The sequence below is a fragment of the Coniophora puteana genome (assembly GCF_000271625.1).
Source record: "Coniophora puteana RWD-64-598 SS2 unplaced genomic scaffold CONPUscaffold_9, whole genome shotgun sequence".
In the NCBI taxonomy this organism is placed as follows: domain Eukaryota; kingdom Fungi; phylum Basidiomycota; class Agaricomycetes; order Boletales; family Coniophoraceae; genus Coniophora; species Coniophora puteana.
In genome coordinates this window covers 235,596-250,172 of record NW_006913061.1, presented here as the reverse complement: position 1 = coordinate 250,172, position 14,577 = coordinate 235,596, and the positions used below count along the sequence as shown (strand labels likewise).

At 51.7% G+C, this 14,577-nt stretch overlaps 5 protein-coding genes across 5 annotated transcripts; 3 read left to right on the top strand and 2 right to left on the bottom strand.

Moving 5' to 3' along the window:
- Nucleotides 1-891: 891 nt before the first annotated feature.
- On the top strand, nt 892-3,793 carry CONPUDRAFT_106852 (DNase I-like protein; the record flags this gene model as incomplete). The annotated part of the gene is made up of 7 exons (XM_007772421.1): nt 892-915; nt 970-1,001; nt 1,055-1,122; nt 1,186-1,827; nt 1,903-2,908; nt 2,986-3,468; nt 3,532-3,793. The coding sequence occupies 6 exons, from the start codon at nt 892-894 to the stop codon at nt 3,128-3,130; spliced, it is 1,917 nt and encodes a 638-aa protein (XP_007770611.1). The 3' UTR covers nt 3,131-3,468; nt 3,532-3,793.
- A 614-nt stretch (nt 3,794-4,407) lies between these two features.
- On the bottom strand, nt 4,408-5,405 carry CONPUDRAFT_106848 (plant expansin). The gene is made up of 3 exons (XM_007772420.1): nt 5,070-5,405; nt 4,879-4,998; nt 4,408-4,816 (listed from the first exon to the last, which is right to left on the bottom strand). The coding sequence occupies exons 1-3, from the start codon at nt 5,283-5,285 to the stop codon at nt 4,712-4,714; spliced, it is 441 nt and encodes a 146-aa protein (XP_007770610.1). The 5' UTR covers nt 5,286-5,405; the 3' UTR covers nt 4,408-4,711.
- A 720-nt stretch (nt 5,406-6,125) lies between these two features.
- On the bottom strand, nt 6,126-7,152 carry CONPUDRAFT_106846 (ribosomal protein L35Ae). The gene is made up of 5 exons (XM_007772419.1): nt 7,082-7,152; nt 6,736-6,859; nt 6,611-6,675; nt 6,362-6,455; nt 6,126-6,307 (listed from the first exon to the last, which is right to left on the bottom strand). The coding sequence occupies exons 1-5, from the start codon at nt 7,093-7,095 to the stop codon at nt 6,284-6,286; spliced, it is 321 nt and encodes a 106-aa protein (XP_007770609.1). The 5' UTR covers nt 7,096-7,152; the 3' UTR covers nt 6,126-6,283.
- A 2,063-nt stretch (nt 7,153-9,215) lies between these two features.
- Nucleotides 9,216-10,552, top strand: CONPUDRAFT_138167 (short-chain dehydrogenase; the record flags this gene model as incomplete). The annotated part of the gene is made up of 5 exons (XM_007772418.1): nt 9,216-9,237; nt 9,481-9,971; nt 10,000-10,123; nt 10,234-10,350; nt 10,410-10,552. The coding sequence occupies 5 exons, from the start codon at nt 9,216-9,218 to the stop codon at nt 10,550-10,552; spliced, it is 897 nt and encodes a 298-aa protein (XP_007770608.1).
- Nucleotides 10,553-13,185: 2,633 nt separating this feature from the next.
- CONPUDRAFT_155552 (uncharacterized protein) lies at nt 13,186-13,837 on the top strand (the record flags this gene model as incomplete). Its single annotated transcript, XM_007772417.1, has 4 exons — nt 13,186-13,306; nt 13,367-13,491; nt 13,551-13,691; nt 13,751-13,837. The coding sequence occupies 4 exons, from the start codon at nt 13,186-13,188 to the stop codon at nt 13,835-13,837; spliced, it is 474 nt and encodes a 157-aa protein (XP_007770607.1).
- Between the last annotated feature and the right edge of the window lie 740 nt (nt 13,838-14,577).

Here is a 14,577-nt window from a genome sequence, read left to right as displayed (position 1 = left end):
AAAGAGGAAAAGAGCAGCAGAATTCGACAGAGCGGCGCTCGCCTCGATCGTCAAATATCCAGCGCGATTCGGACCGTTCTGGGCACTTCGCATGTCAGGGCCGGCGGGTAACGCGAAAAAGCCACGCAGCATCATGGTGCCACTTGTATGCATTCGTCACTGGAGGCTTCTTTGAGTTTCGTTTGTTCACCTTAGAAGTTCACATCCGAGCACCCGAGGGCGCCTCGAGGGGGTCCAGAGATTCCCGAACGGACAAGCCGCATTAAGGTAAGGGTACCCGAAGAAGCCTAGGCCCTGATAGTGCGCGAGAGAGTTGAGTGAGATGTTCAAACGCAGACTGCCACGAGTATTGGTTCTTTGGTGATGGTGTAACGTAACACTAACCTGAGGAGCAGGAGCAGATGGATTAACGAAATAGCGAAAACAGCGAGCGAGAATCAGATCATGCTCTGGAACGTCGAATAGATGAATGCGTCGCATATGGGCATTCAAATTGAACTCCTCTTCGTGTAGGACGGAGATCATGCCAAGGTTTGGGGCGACTGATGCAATTTCGAACGCGCAGGATGATACCCGTCGCAAGTATCCGATAGGTATCCACAGCTGTTCACGGCATCACCACGCTTGAGCACGATGGATGAGCTTACGTCTTTCCCTGAACTGGTGGCAACTGAAATGAATGCATGGTCGCTATCGCTGCAACGAGGCGTTTGACGATACGAACGGCACGGCAAAGCGGAAAGAGTAACACGGGAACAAGAAAGCGTAAACCCTAACCTAACAACTCCCCCGCTCTTGCATCAACGCGTCGGCCAAACAGAGGCAAACATTTCTTCCGAGTCGCGCCCTCTCCTCACTACCGTGTCTAGCCCAGGGAATGGCCATTAGAGAATGCGAATACTATCTTGGAACATCGTATGAATCTCATATCTGTGAACAAACGAACTACTGACCAGTTTGACGCGTTAGAATGGAGTCAGAACCTTGCCTCAGTACCACCCGTACGTCAACCGCACAACCTACGCGTGCGACGCGACAACTCACACACTTGCAGATGGAACTCGTTCAAGTTGTTTCAAGGCATCCTAGAACACCTCAAGGCCGACATCATATGCTTCCAAGGTGCTATCTAATCTTACCATCTATATCGGTGCCTTGCATCAGTGCTCAATTAATAGATGACAGAAATGAAAACTTCGCGGACAGCTCTCGTCAAGGATGTCGCCGTGCCAGACCACTTTGACTCATTCTTCTCCTTTCCAGCAAGCAAAGGGGGCTACAGTGGTGTCGCAGTCTACACTGACACACGTACTGTTACCGCACTCAAAGCCGAAGAGGGCCTCTCAGGAACTCTCCAGCCTAAGCCGCCATTTCAGACTGAGGAGCGCATTTCGCGCTCATACCCCTATGCCCACGAGATGGATCTCATGTCCAGTGTAGAGGGCGAAAGCGATGCCCCATCAGACCTCTCCGTGTTGGATGAGGAAGGTCGTGGCCTTGTAATCGACCTTGGTCTCTTCGTGCTCATCAACGTCTACTGTCCAAACGAGACCTCAGATACGCGTCTTCCATACAAGATGAACTACCACTTCATGCTCCAGGAGCGCGTCCGAAAACTCGTCGCCGAAGGGCGCCAGGTCATGGTCGTAGGTGACATCAACGTCTGTGCGGCTCCCATTGACCATTGCGACGGTCACCTCCCAAGCAACGTCGAGACATTCTACGACCACCCCGCTCGTGCGTGGTTTCAGAACTGGCGTCATCCCCAGGGCGAGATGATCGACGTTCTCCGTCAGTTCTGGCCTGAGCGGAAAGGAATGTACACGTGTGCGTTATCGTCTCTTATACCCTTTTGACGCCCATATCCGCTAATAGACGATACGATGTCTCTTGCTTCAATAGGCTGGAACACTAAGATTTCTGCGCGGGATACCAACTATGGAACACGCATCGATTATGTTCTCGTCACGCCCGGCCTTATGCCCTGGATTAGGCACGGCGACATACAAGCTTCCGTTAAAGGCTCTGATCACTGTCCTATCTACGTCGACCTTCGCGACGAGATAACGACCGAGTCGGGAAAGATCATCTATCTCAAAGACGTCATGCCTGTTGATGGCAATGCCCAGCGGGTCCCTCCTCGGATCGCCGCCAAGAGATGGGATGAGTTCTCAGGCAAACAGCAGCTTCTTTCAACTTTCTTTGGCAAGAAGGGCAAAGCACCAGCCACGCCCCAGGCGGACTCCTCGCAGCCCGCAGCTAAGGAGGTTCCGCCGGCGACTAAGACGCGTCAGTCATCTGGAACGCGTACAGCGTCCCAGTCCGCTACCGATACCATCGAGCATCCGTCCTCCATCCCTGAATCAATAGACGTAGATGTCGGGTCATTGAAACCCTCTCCTTCACCGACGCCTCAGCCCTCAAGCACGCCAAACAATCCTTCCTCTCAGTCCTCCTCGTCGACCGCAGGCCAGAAACGCAAGCTCCCTCGTGCCCAATCAGCAGCGTCGAAGCCCGCTAAGAAGCCTAAACCAGGCCAATCCTCGATCGCCTCGTTCTTCGCCCAGCCGCTGGCACCATCATTCAGTCCACCTAATACCACGTCAATCGCCTCCCGATCTCAGGACACTGATCGCAATCCCGATCGCGGTCCTGTCACTCTCCCGATCTCTGCGGCCGACCCCGATCTTGACGCAGACTACCAGCTCGCGCTGAAGCTCTCGCAAGAGCTAGAAGCCGAACCTGTACCGCCAGCCGCAACCAGCACGAAGGAATCATCCAAGGCATGGTCGAACCTAATGGCGCCTGTTGCTGCTCCAAACTGCACAGTGCATGACGAGCCCACGAAGCTCTACACGGTAAACAAGCAAGGCCCGAACAAGGGCAAGACGTTCTACCTGTGCTCTCGGTTCGTATTCTTCTCTTTACGCTCGTGACGAGCGAACGTCTACAAATAGATGTGCTGACGTGGCTGTGCCGCCGCAGGCCGGTTGGACCGGGGTACGATAGAGGGCGCAGCGAGCGCCTCCGCGAAGAAGTCAACCACGAATACCGCTGCAACTACTTCAAGTGGGCGAGCGACGTGAAGCGCGAGAGCCTCTCTAGAGCCACCGACTCCTCGTCAAGCTGAATCGGATTGGACAGTGTACATATGTCAACAGCCTTCGCCATCTCTGGAACCGACCTTACGTCTCCCCGCATGAATCTCTGCCGTTGTGAACTAGAACGGAGCCGTCAGGACGCTCATAGGGGGCTAGCGGTGCTCATATTCGTCTATGAACGCCGTAGGACAGGTGTAGCCCTGCACAGGGACCGATTGGGCTAACGTCGCTTGCGCCTCTGATTATTGATTATTTCATTCATTATGTCTCAGCTGTCTCCTTCAGCACTCCCCCTCTCGCTTACCCGTCCGCCGATCTACATACCCGTTCGCTCATGGCTGCACATCATGCCAGCCGGTGACGCACGGTGAGTGTTCACCGTTCCCGTTTTTTCGGATGGAAATTGTTTCCTGACAACGCACAACGCAAGAAACTTGCAGGCCGTCGCGTTTTAGGGTTTTACGTCCATCAACAGCGAGGCTTGGAGTATCAGGGAACGCAAGGAGGATGTACATATGTGAAGTTGAGATCTGTCGAAATATCTTCGCCACCATCGGGGCGAATGTCCGGGCGTAGGCGACACACCCATGGCCACTTCCTTACGCCCTAATATGAATTGTATTTAGTCTCGCTTTACAGTAGAGCCACCTTGTACATACAACACGCGTTTCGAGTTAACATGTCTTTTTCCGAGCACTTTTCGTGAGGGGACAGAGGTGGATTGGACCTCTACCGCCAGGAACGCCACTGCCATCTGCGAAGATTCGGAACACCGTGCCGGTCGGTTGTGATGGCAAGTGTGAACGCGACAAGACGCGTGCCCAGTGTGACGTTACAGTCTATGCCAAACGCATTCAAAGCAGGCCACGCGTCAAGCCTCACCCGGACACGCGTTGGGTTTCTGCACGCGTGTGACGCTGATTTCGTGCCGCTATTCCGAGGGTGATAGGCAAGTTACACTGGCGAAGGTGTTTTCGGGCGAAGCTCGATGAACATGGAAAAGAACAGGAACCTACGGCGTTAGGGAACCGCATTGGAGGTGCGCCACGATCTGCACGGCTTTACCGTGAATCTTGAATTTCGATCAGAAGGTACTGCGGACAATGTTCCGAGATCTCACACTGGAGTGCGTTCGCGCCAAGTTGGAGTTCAGCGGACTTACAGTGTTTATTGTTGCGCCAACAACTGGAATCCCAAGATCTGTCAGGCGCAGATCAGTCAAGAACGAGTGACATCGACGGAGAGCATAACCTATTGGTATGATATCGGTTACCACAAGCCCAGCATTACAAACGAGTATGGAGAACATAACATCGATATCAAGAAAACTACGACATCACAATAATCAAACTTCACTTCAGAGTACTATCGAGTATCAAACAGAATTAACGTATGTAAGTGCGCAGGGCGAACGTCGCCTGCAGATACTAACTTTAGGATACCCGAATAATGTCTGGTTCAAAGTCCAAGGTAGCAAGAAACGAAAAGGAGTGTAAGCGAGGGTCCGTATGTCCAAGGGAAATAAGGATTAAGAGTCAAGGGGTATCTACGATCTCTTCTTGCCATCCACGTTCTCCGAGTGAAACGGTTTCGCGTTTGGGGCGAGTTGTTTATGAGTAGTACCAATTGCCGTACAGGACGCCCGCACCGAGGGTCGAGAAGAACGAGAAGAGGCCAATGGAGAAATCGAGCCCGCCCTCCGGGCATCCAGCGCACTATACACAGAGCAAAAAGCGTGAGCAAAAAACCAGCAAGGTAAAGAAGAGAAGGCGCTTACACGGTCGACAACCTGCGCCTGGGTCGACTTGCCGCCGTACCAGATGGTGACCATCTTCCAACAGGGATCATTCCCGCTGCTCTTTCCCTGGTCGAACTCAGGTGCATTGAGCGCGACGACCTACATGATACGGTACGCGAAGGCGACGCGTCATCAGCTTACAGTCTCAAGATGAAGGAAGGAGAACGCACAAACTGCCCAGGGTTGCTAAAGCCCCCGCACGCGCCGAGCCCGACGACGTAGTACGTGAAACGCATCGAGTCGCGCTTCGCCACCTCCGTCTGCCTGCTACGTCTGATCACATCCTTGTGTCCCGCACCTCGCGGTCCCGTGTGGGCCGCAGACACCACGCCGAACAGTGCGGCAAAGAAGAGGGCGAACACAGTGGTGACGTAGGTGGTGCGCATATCGACACTTGATGAGGTTCGCGATTGAGTAAGTGAGCGTAAGGTGTATGCACAAAGCCCTTCAAGGAAGGCGGGCGAAGGCGGGGAAGGGACAACGAAGAGAGGAGGTTGGAGGGAGCGAAAAAAGGATGACGGCGGCAGCGGTAAGTTCACTAAATGATTTATACCGCTCCACAGAGCGCCGTTGGAGACCCGCTTGCAACGATCGCGTACCTATAGAACTTCAGGGTAGCTTCTAGCGTCGGCTGCGACTGAATGAAGGCCTATGAATATGTAGGTCTCGACCACCGGCAAGCACCGCTATCAAGCAGCCGAGCGTTCCATTCCTCCATACGAAACACCTGTGCTTTTTCATGGGCGACGCTCAGATATGACTACGCGCACAGAGCCGATTGCTAGCAGCTTACCATCGACCGATTGCCTGGATTGGTGCTTGAGACATCTGAAATCCAAGGTGTTACGGCATTCCTGCCATTGTCGACGTCTGTTAGTCTCTAAAAAAGAAGCGCACAAGGAAATGATGCGACGCCATGGATGAACGGATCTCGTCAACTTCTTGGAGTGTCACCTTGGAATCTTGTAGGCTCGAGCAGAGAAAATACCAAAGTACGGCCATTTTGTGCCGCTTGTCCTGACATTGTCAACATTCCGCTATCCCCGGACTTGAGCGAGCGCCTATTGGATGGATGTGGAATACAAATACTCAAAGTTGCCATGCTTGGCAGCCGTCCTTTTTGTCTCGCAGTGACGGCGCCTGACCTGAACCCTGTGACCGATGACGCCCGCTAGTGCTTGAGACGATGGGTTGGGTTTTCAGCCCATAGATCACTCCATGAACTTGCCGTTGCAAAAATCTCGATTGTGCATGCGCATACAACTGTAGTAGCTTGGGAGTAGAGTGGCATACGCTGTGGTGCAGTAGGGAAACGTGGTCGTGTTATACACGGTACGTGAGGAGAGAAAAAGGTGACCCAGAGATAGCTATCCGGCAAAGGACTCTAGATCGTCGAAGGGTACAGCATCTGTGGGCGCTATGTTAGACGCGGGGAATCGTGGTATACCGGGAAAGTACGAACAACGCGGACTGGTGCGCCGAATGCACGGGGTGGGAGGTTCGACCTGAACTTGGACTTGACGACGCCGGAGTTGCCGTGTGGGCGGGTAACACGACTATGGAGAGCGAATGGTGGATCGAGGAAGATGGGTAAAGGGTAATGAGGTACACGAGTGGCGATAATTCATGAAGAGAAACGAGCGTTCGGGAATGGCGGGGAGGACAGAGCAAGGTAAGCACAGTTCATCTGTGTGCACAGGAAATAACGTACCCCCAGATCACCCGGATTTTTGAGCCCTCTACTGCCCGCTTCGCCTTGTACACATATGCGACGCGCTGTATTTGCGTTCAGATCAGCATGGAGGACCGCCTCCGTATTCGTAAGCAAAGCCGAACCTTGCCGAGGTAGAACTGAGCGTCCTCCTTGTTGGCGACACCCTCAAGCTGAAGAAGGGAGGTGTTGGGGCGGGTGTTGCGCTTGGCACGCTTGTGGCCAAGGATGCGGCCTTTGGTGTAGAGTCTGCGAACCGGAGTCAGTTTGGAATCGTGGAAATTGGAACAATGAGTTGGAGAGAAGAGCGAATGCGGGGACGAGAGGTTGTGGGATATGTGCGATGAGGTTCCATCCAACCGATCCCTATTACATCCACCCCAAGCCAAGTCCATCCAGCCTCATCGCGATCCGCCAAGCCATGCTCGCTACCCCAGACGCTCGAGAAAGGTCTTGCACGTCGATTCTCACCTTGTCGAGCCCATTTTGATGATAGTCTTGAGGGGGCGAAGCGTTGTTTGTTTCGTCGGTGCGCTGTTGGCGTCCTGGCGTTCACCGAGTCAGGTTCCGATGGCGCTGTGACAGACTAGTCACACGCATCACGTTACCTGCCATAATCGAGTATCGGATCGGAGTCCGGCCGTGGTAACGAATACGCGTAAGCGCACCACGTCTCTTTTTTCACTACACCATTGACGCAGCGCAGAGCTGCACCCACATGCAGGGATACGCTACACTGCGTGGGGTAACGGAGCAGTGGGAGAAGAAAGTCGTTGGAACCACCTGTCTACTTCGGTAGGCTAGGCTCATACTCTGCTCGCTGTGAGCTTCTATGCTGTATACAACGTACAATCTGTCTTTCCTACTCAACAATCTAGATAATGTTTGCCCACACCCTTCTCTTGCCCTCATCACTCGGTGTATGTACACGGAAAAGCTAGCATATACATGGGAATACAGTCCCTCGTCCTCGAAGAGAACTTTCTCCACCGCTTCGCATCAGCCTGTATGAGCGGCGTCTTGACGCTGCCCGTGATGCTTTTGAATTCTACCTCATTCGTCTATACAGAATCTTCACTGATTTCAGGGATGGGCTGATCGAGGATTCGGCGTCTGACTCATTATATGGCGACTGCGTGGCCATCTTGCCCTAGGCCCTCTCTATGCCTCCCATTCGGCCACTTCCCCTCAGAGATGTCCTTTTCCTGGTTAGCAACACTGCCCTTCTCGGGACACTGCACATCGTCACGACGTATCTCTTCGCATCCTGTCTGTACTTTCTGCTAAGAGCACCACAAACCCGCAGACCACGCTTGCGAGCAGCGTTACTCCTCTCAGCATGTGCCTCGGCGATGTATGTGGTGTGCACGTACGGTGCAGTCGTGTACTTCTATATCGCCGCCGTGGCATATGGGATGCACAGGGACGCAACGGGTAGTCCCCTAGCCTGGGCAGAAGAGAATTTGTTGATGCAACCTTTCGTGCTTGCGACGATCGTTGGTGGGACCTTTAGCAGTTTGGTGTCAAGTGGCATAGTAGTACGTTTTACCCCTTCCCTCATATCCAACATACGCTCAGTTCCTCGTATCATAATAGTTATGGAGATTTTACATGTTCTACTCTCGAGCTCCCTTCGCACGACTGGTCATCCCATTCGCTTATCTTGTTTATTTCAGCTTGCTTGGTGCGTTGCCGTCTTGAATACACTAATACAGGCTCATAAGAAAATCAGTGTCGGTTCTCGCCTTCGTCATTGTCACAGTAGAACAACGCACTCCTTACAGTGGACTCGCCGTCGTGCTTGGCACGGTAGTTGGCGCGCTCACAGCCTTATTCATGCTCTATACATCGACACTGATCATTATCTATCTTGTCTGTCACGCGCGGCGTGTTCAGAACACACTCGGTAAGCCTTGCCAAAACCCCATACCGTTGATGGCTTCAAATATAACAACTACGTAGGTCAGGATGCAGTGCATCCCTATCGTAATATTGCAGCCATCCTTTTTGAGTCGTCCTCTCTCTATACCTTCTGGATCGTAATCTTTCTCGTACTGTTCACAACCCGAAGCGAAGGCAGTTATCTCATTGGCATCAATACGATGTTACAAATAGAGGTGCGTCCCGTACAATAGGATGTGTCGCTTTCATACGGATCCCCAGACAGACTATCAGCCAGTATCTCATCATTCTGAGAGTCGCCAAGGGAGTAGCGTGGAAAATCAACCAGGACGTCGAGGGCACCACCACCAGCTCTTTATATTTTGCTCCCTCTGATTCCGAGGTCGTGCTCATGGAACATACCGACAGATAGTGAATTTCCAATTTTCTGGGTCTTGTAAGGTCATACCCGTTACCGGAGATGCTATATATTTCTCAGCAAGAGCCCACGTTACCAATGCCACCTTATCCCGAGTTTGATCGGCGGAGAGTAAGGTCCGCCTCTTAACCAGCCCCTGTCGCCAGATTATTCACAGTCTCTTCTCTTGGCTTCCTTGAACCCCGGAGAACGTCGAAAAAGACCTCACGAAGCTGGCTTCGTTTGCTTGGCAATTATCCCCAGAAGAAGGTAATATGCCTGAGGGCCGTTTGTATCTTATCGATAATGACAAATGCCTTCAACCCAGGTGTGAATGTCATTCATTCGAAGGATATAATATTCCCAAGTCACTGGCATCGCTCTACGGTAAACAGGCGGCATGTCATTCCAGCTGATTGAAAAGCCCTGGTGTAAGCATCTCACGCTCTGCGGCTGTCTTCGGCTTTATAAGTCAGACGTTGTGCGGCCAGTGTCTCAGCACTCTTCTCCACATTGATCTAGTCATGCCCAGGCCCTACACCGCTGAGACGTCTGCCGTCGAGATTGTCAGACCTCAGCAGCTCCATCGCTGGCAAGGTCGTCCTCGTCACGGGCGTCAGTCCAGGGACCCTCGGTGCTGCCTTCGCCGAGCATATCGCGAAAGCGCATCCTAAGCTCATCATCCTCGCTGGACGCAATATTTTTAAAGGCCAGGCCACCGCGGACGCAATTGCGAAGAGCTCTGCCGGCGTACAAACGCGCACGCTACATCTCAACCTCGAGTCACTTTCTGCAACACGCGCGGCCGCAGCGGAGGTCAACGGATGGGAAGACGTCCCGAACGTCGATGTGCTCGTGAACAACGCGGGCATCATGGCGTGCGACTATGCAAAGACAAAGGACGGGTTCGAGCGCCAGTTTGCGACAAACCACCTCGGGCCGTTCCTGTTCACCAACCTCATCATGGGCAAGATTCTCAACTCACAGGGGCCGAGGGTTGTGGTGGTCTCGAGCAGTGGGCATAGGTTCTCATGGATACAGTTTGCGGACGTCGGCTTTGCGGTAAGTTCTACAACTGTGAACTTTGCAGGACGGCAAACTCTACAACAGGTGGACAGCTTATGGACAATCCAAGACTGCGAACGTTCTCTTGGCCGTAGCTTTGGCAGAGCGGTTGGGAGAACGCGGTTTGACAGCTGTATCTTTGCACCTTGGTGGAACCCTCACTTAGCTGTTAAACCATCTGGATCTTTCCGAGACCATATCGGTATTCGGTAGGCTCCAAGACATTATTTAAGCTTCTTGTGCTAACATAAACCTCAAGACACCCTTGACAAAACCATGGGAAACCCTGAAGGTTGGAGCGGCAGCGTTAAGCTCAAGGACCTTGCGCAGGGCGTCGCGACTCATGTGTACGGCGCTTTTGAACCTAATTTGAGAGGTAAGTCGCGTCTGTCCCGCATTTTGCCTCTTATAGCCCTCTACTTACCCGGCCTCCAGAAAATAATGGACGATACTTACTAGACAACCGGATAGCTAATCCCTATGTCGACACTATCAGGCCGTGGGCTCTTGACAAAGTGGAGGCGGATAAGCTATGGAAGCTCAGCGAGAAGCTGGTCGGGGAGGAGTTCGTGTACTAAGCATGAAGTGCCCTTCGAGACATAATGATTTCCTAGTCAAACGAGAAAGTTTAGTAAGTAGTGTTCCCCGATATTCGAATCGTACAATTTGTGCAACAGCACAGCTATGCTTCCATGCCTTCTTCGTATCACGTTTATGCCGCTCCTTTGCGAATCGCTGGAATTAACGTGCACATTGGTGGATCTTTATGGGAATACGCTCTCGAGAACGCATTGGATGTATAGCACGCGCGGAGAACTCTATAGACGCGCGCCTAAAATACTTCGCACCCCAAGTATGGAAGGTATAGCCTCGTGTTCGTCGGATGTTGCCGGCAGGCGACTCCGAATCCTTAAACCTATGCTCAGCGCAACGCGATGCACTCTTGTCTCGCGTTTCTCATGCGATGCTATACCCTTGTTTTTGTGCTCCTCTACTACGCGCCCGTCGCGTTCCCAACCTCTGTTCACCCTAGATAGGGAACAAAGTCGCTGAATGATACAGCTCGGATTAGGTTTCTTCCCGACGCATGTTGATCCGCCCAGCTCCAACATCGGCCTTTCGATGTGAGAGGCGCGATGTCATAGCCGACATATCGACAAGACCTATAAGACCTGCGACGAATGGTTCTCAACACACATCGTCAGCACGGTATGGACTCCCTCCTAGACTCTATGGTATGTTCAATGTGGCACGTAGTTCCCGAGTCCATATTGTATGGTAAGACACGGTTCATCGCGTCGTCCCCTGTGTGTTGGCCTTCGTCATTCACAGGCACGTTCAGCATCTTTATTGTGCTAGACGCCTACGTCATCGCTACTCGGCGTGAACAAAATGACGTGAAGGGCAATCGGCCGGTCCTCATAGCTGTTTCTCTGATGTATATTGTTGCGACAGTGGTCCGTTTCAATCTTCGCTTGCAAAAGTATATGCAGTTATAAACTCATGTGGTCTAGCACATCGTTTCTACACTTTGCGAGATAAGTTTTGGAAACATAGAGGCCGCACAAATTGTAGAAGAAGCTTGGGAATTTGTGCGAGACAAGGGTACTTCCTCGCTTGAAGTCTTGTCGAAGCTCGGGTTTGAGATATCGAGTATGGAGGCGGTTCAAACAGCCTCATTTTCCATCCAACTTTGGCTTGGCGATGGCTTCATGGTGTGTGAATTTGCTGACGCACTGATTGCGCTAAATATTGTATGCTGATCGGTTTTATCAAGCTATATCGACTGTGGAAAGTCTGGAACAACGACCTGCGTGTGATTGTACCAATCTCCATCGGATTCTTCGTAGATGCTGGTGAGGACTATCACATATTACTTGTTGACGAGCACCTAAACATTCCACAATCCCGAAGCATTAGGCATAGTATTGATATGCGCGACGGTTATAGATCACGTCAACCATGAAGGAGTTAGTATGAGCTGGTGGTACCCAGTTCTCATGACCGCTTACGCTGCGAGTTTCGCCGTTCATCTCAGCTGTACAGGTATGTCAGGTGCTCGATCTCAGTGAGTCGAAGCTAAACAAGTCCGTACAAAGTGTTGATTGCTGCACGAATCATCTACATTCACCGACAGGTGACTCATGTGGCGGATAGCTACAGTCACATTAGTCTCCTTGCAGTCGCAGCTGCGATACTCGAGTCCGGCGCGGTGTACTCGATGGCCATATTGTGCCTCTTGGTTACTGCCAGGTATTCTTACAGTGGTCACTGCGACCCTGTACAGATTGCCATGAACGCCGTGAGTTTCTCTTTCAATGCTATCTTCCCTGATATTCAATGTCCTCGTTCGTGCATGTCACAGATGCCTTCATTAATCGTGAGTTTCATGCCACCAGTTTGCTTTCCTTTTCCTGATTTGCTTGCAAGGGTGTCACATTTTCAATAATCATCGTCAGGATAAGCCTTGGCGTTTCTGCCGAGAAGTACCTCAAAGCGCATAATGCCACTTTGCCATTGGCGTTCGCCGCACCAGAAATCGGCGAAACTCGTGCGAATTCCACCGAACTTGCTGGTTCAGGTTTGTTCGCCAGCTTCAGCGAGTTTGAGCGTGGATACAAGTTGACTATGTAGCGGAGACCTTGATCTGAAGCTGTGGAGAGTGATTTTTCGACGAGCAAGCCTTATCCTTGTCCTCTACCAATAGAAGTGCATTGTGTTTGGCTTCGGCATTTTCGGTTTTCGGTTTCGTGTCTCTGTGAAGTTCTGGATGTATATTAGATCACGTAGCACTTCATTGGATCAACACGGACTTCGAGTGCATTTTGACGCTTGTTGGGGTGTAACTTGCAGATTTTCATGCAAAGTTGTACGTCCTAAGAAATCCAAAGGTAAGTAAACATTATCAAAAGCCCTGGTTGTTTCAGTCTTTGTGATCGACAATTACGATCTTGGTCAACTATTACCAAAATAACAGGTTACCCACTGACTGGCCAGCTACGTGGGAGTCGTCGGAAGGTGTGCTGTGTATGTATCAACAGAATCGAAAGGCCGTCTTCGCTGGGCGGCCAACTGTATAGAACCCGAGTTGGAGCATCAGAAGATGCACGCGTTCTCAACCCAATTATACTTAGCACACATAGGCGCCCAGGTATACTATTGTCCCAATGCTCGACGCGTCCTCTCTCACGAACCTCCAACACCTTGGCCCATGGGCATGCTGAGCCGACGTGCGGACGCGTTGAACCTCGACCCCTCGACGGAAATCGTCTATGATGGGTACGTTCCGGTGACCTTTCTGTGGAACATTCTCCCCGAGGCGATCCTCTACGGTACGCATCACAACGCTTCATTGCTATGTGTGCTGTGCCGAGCACGTTTTCGATACATAGGTGCACTCGCAGTGCTATTGGTGCTCGACATTTACGTCATCACCACTCGAGCAAAGCGCAAGATCGTAACAGTTAACAAGCCTGTACTGGTTGTAGTGACCCTCATGTTCCTCGTTGCAACCACCGTGAGTACGGCCGTGGCTGCTCTTATTGGCAAATGCTGAGTTTTCCATTGTCTATCCAGCATATCGTTGCGAATATCTACCAATCATATGTGGACATGTCGGAAAATGGTATCAGATTGGGCAACATCGATCTCGGGGTCGCTCAGATTGTGCAGGTGGCTGCCTTTCTGATGCAAATGTGGGTAGGAGACGGTTTCATGGTACTTCCTACTACGTTATCGCATGTGACGGAGGCTTACTTCTTCATCACATTCTCTAGCTATACAGGCTTTGGAAGATATGGGACAAGGACAAACGGGTGACCATCCCGATGTTGGTTGGGTTCCTCGTCAATATTCGCGAGTGAAGCATCAATATTCCGAGCGGTTTCTCATTAGAAGAAAAAGCTTTGGGTGCTTTCTTTTTGCTCTGGCTTAGCGAGTTCGGACCCGTAAGCGTAGCTCTATTCTCCGTGAGCTTTGTCGTGCACATGGGTTGCACAGGTACGCTCCCAAGAGCCGTTCGCTGAAAGTAATACGTTCCGCTCTGACTAGTGTGGTTCAGTTTTGATAGCCGCTCGAGCCGTTTACCTCCATCGTCAAGTGAGCGGTTTCAAGTCTGTGCACCAACCATCTCGAAGTAGTCCGGTCGCTGTGGCGATTGTTCTACTCGAGTCCGGCGCGATATACTCAGTTTCTATCCTCTGCGTTCTAATAACGTACATCACCTCTCGCGACCCTTTCAGTGTCAACGGTAGTTACTGGATTGCTATGAATGCTGTGAGTGACATTGAACTAACATTCAGCCAGGAACTGACGCTAAAATGGCCGGAAAGGTTGTACCTTTGATCGTGAGTATTATATGCAACAATTCTGATGTCATTACTCACAGACGTGATAGGGAATCGCATTTTCAACCATCATCATCAGAATGGGCCTCGGTGTTTCTGCTGAGACTTATCTATCGGCACACGAGACCAAAAAAGGAGACGGTATGCGTGCAAGAGCGCGCAGCTCCGTCGTTCTATTTGCGCCTGGACCATCCGACAGTGAGGCAGAGTCGGAGTCAGGACAGTTCCTTTATCGGGCGAGCACCTCCAGTTGAGGC

What these genes read in the sequence shown, in the direction of transcription:
- CONPUDRAFT_106848 (XM_007772420.1), bottom strand. Translation starts at nt 5,285, where the DNA reads ATGCGCACCACCTACGTCACCACTGTGTTCGCCCTCTTCTTTGCCGCA. An exon ending in TTAGCAACCCTGGGCAGTTT is followed by an intron (nt 4,999 to 5,069) that starts GTGCGTTCTCCT and finishes CGTATCATGTAG; the next exon opens with GTCGTCGCGCTCAATGCACC. An exon ending in AGGCGCAGGTTGTCGACCGT is followed by an intron (nt 4,817 to 4,878) that starts GTAAGCGCCTTC and finishes CTCTGTGTATAG; the next exon opens with TGCGCTGGATGCCCGGAGGG.
- CONPUDRAFT_106846 (XM_007772419.1), bottom strand. An exon ending in CTCAGTTCTACCTCGGCAAG is followed by an intron (nt 6,676 to 6,735) that starts GTTCGGCTTTGC and finishes ACGCAAATACAG; the next exon opens with CGCGTCGCATATGTGTACAA. An exon ending in AAAATCCGGGTGATCTGGGG is followed by an intron (nt 6,456 to 6,610) that starts GTACGTTATTTC and finishes CGCTCTCCATAG; the next exon opens with TCGTGTTACCCGCCCACACG.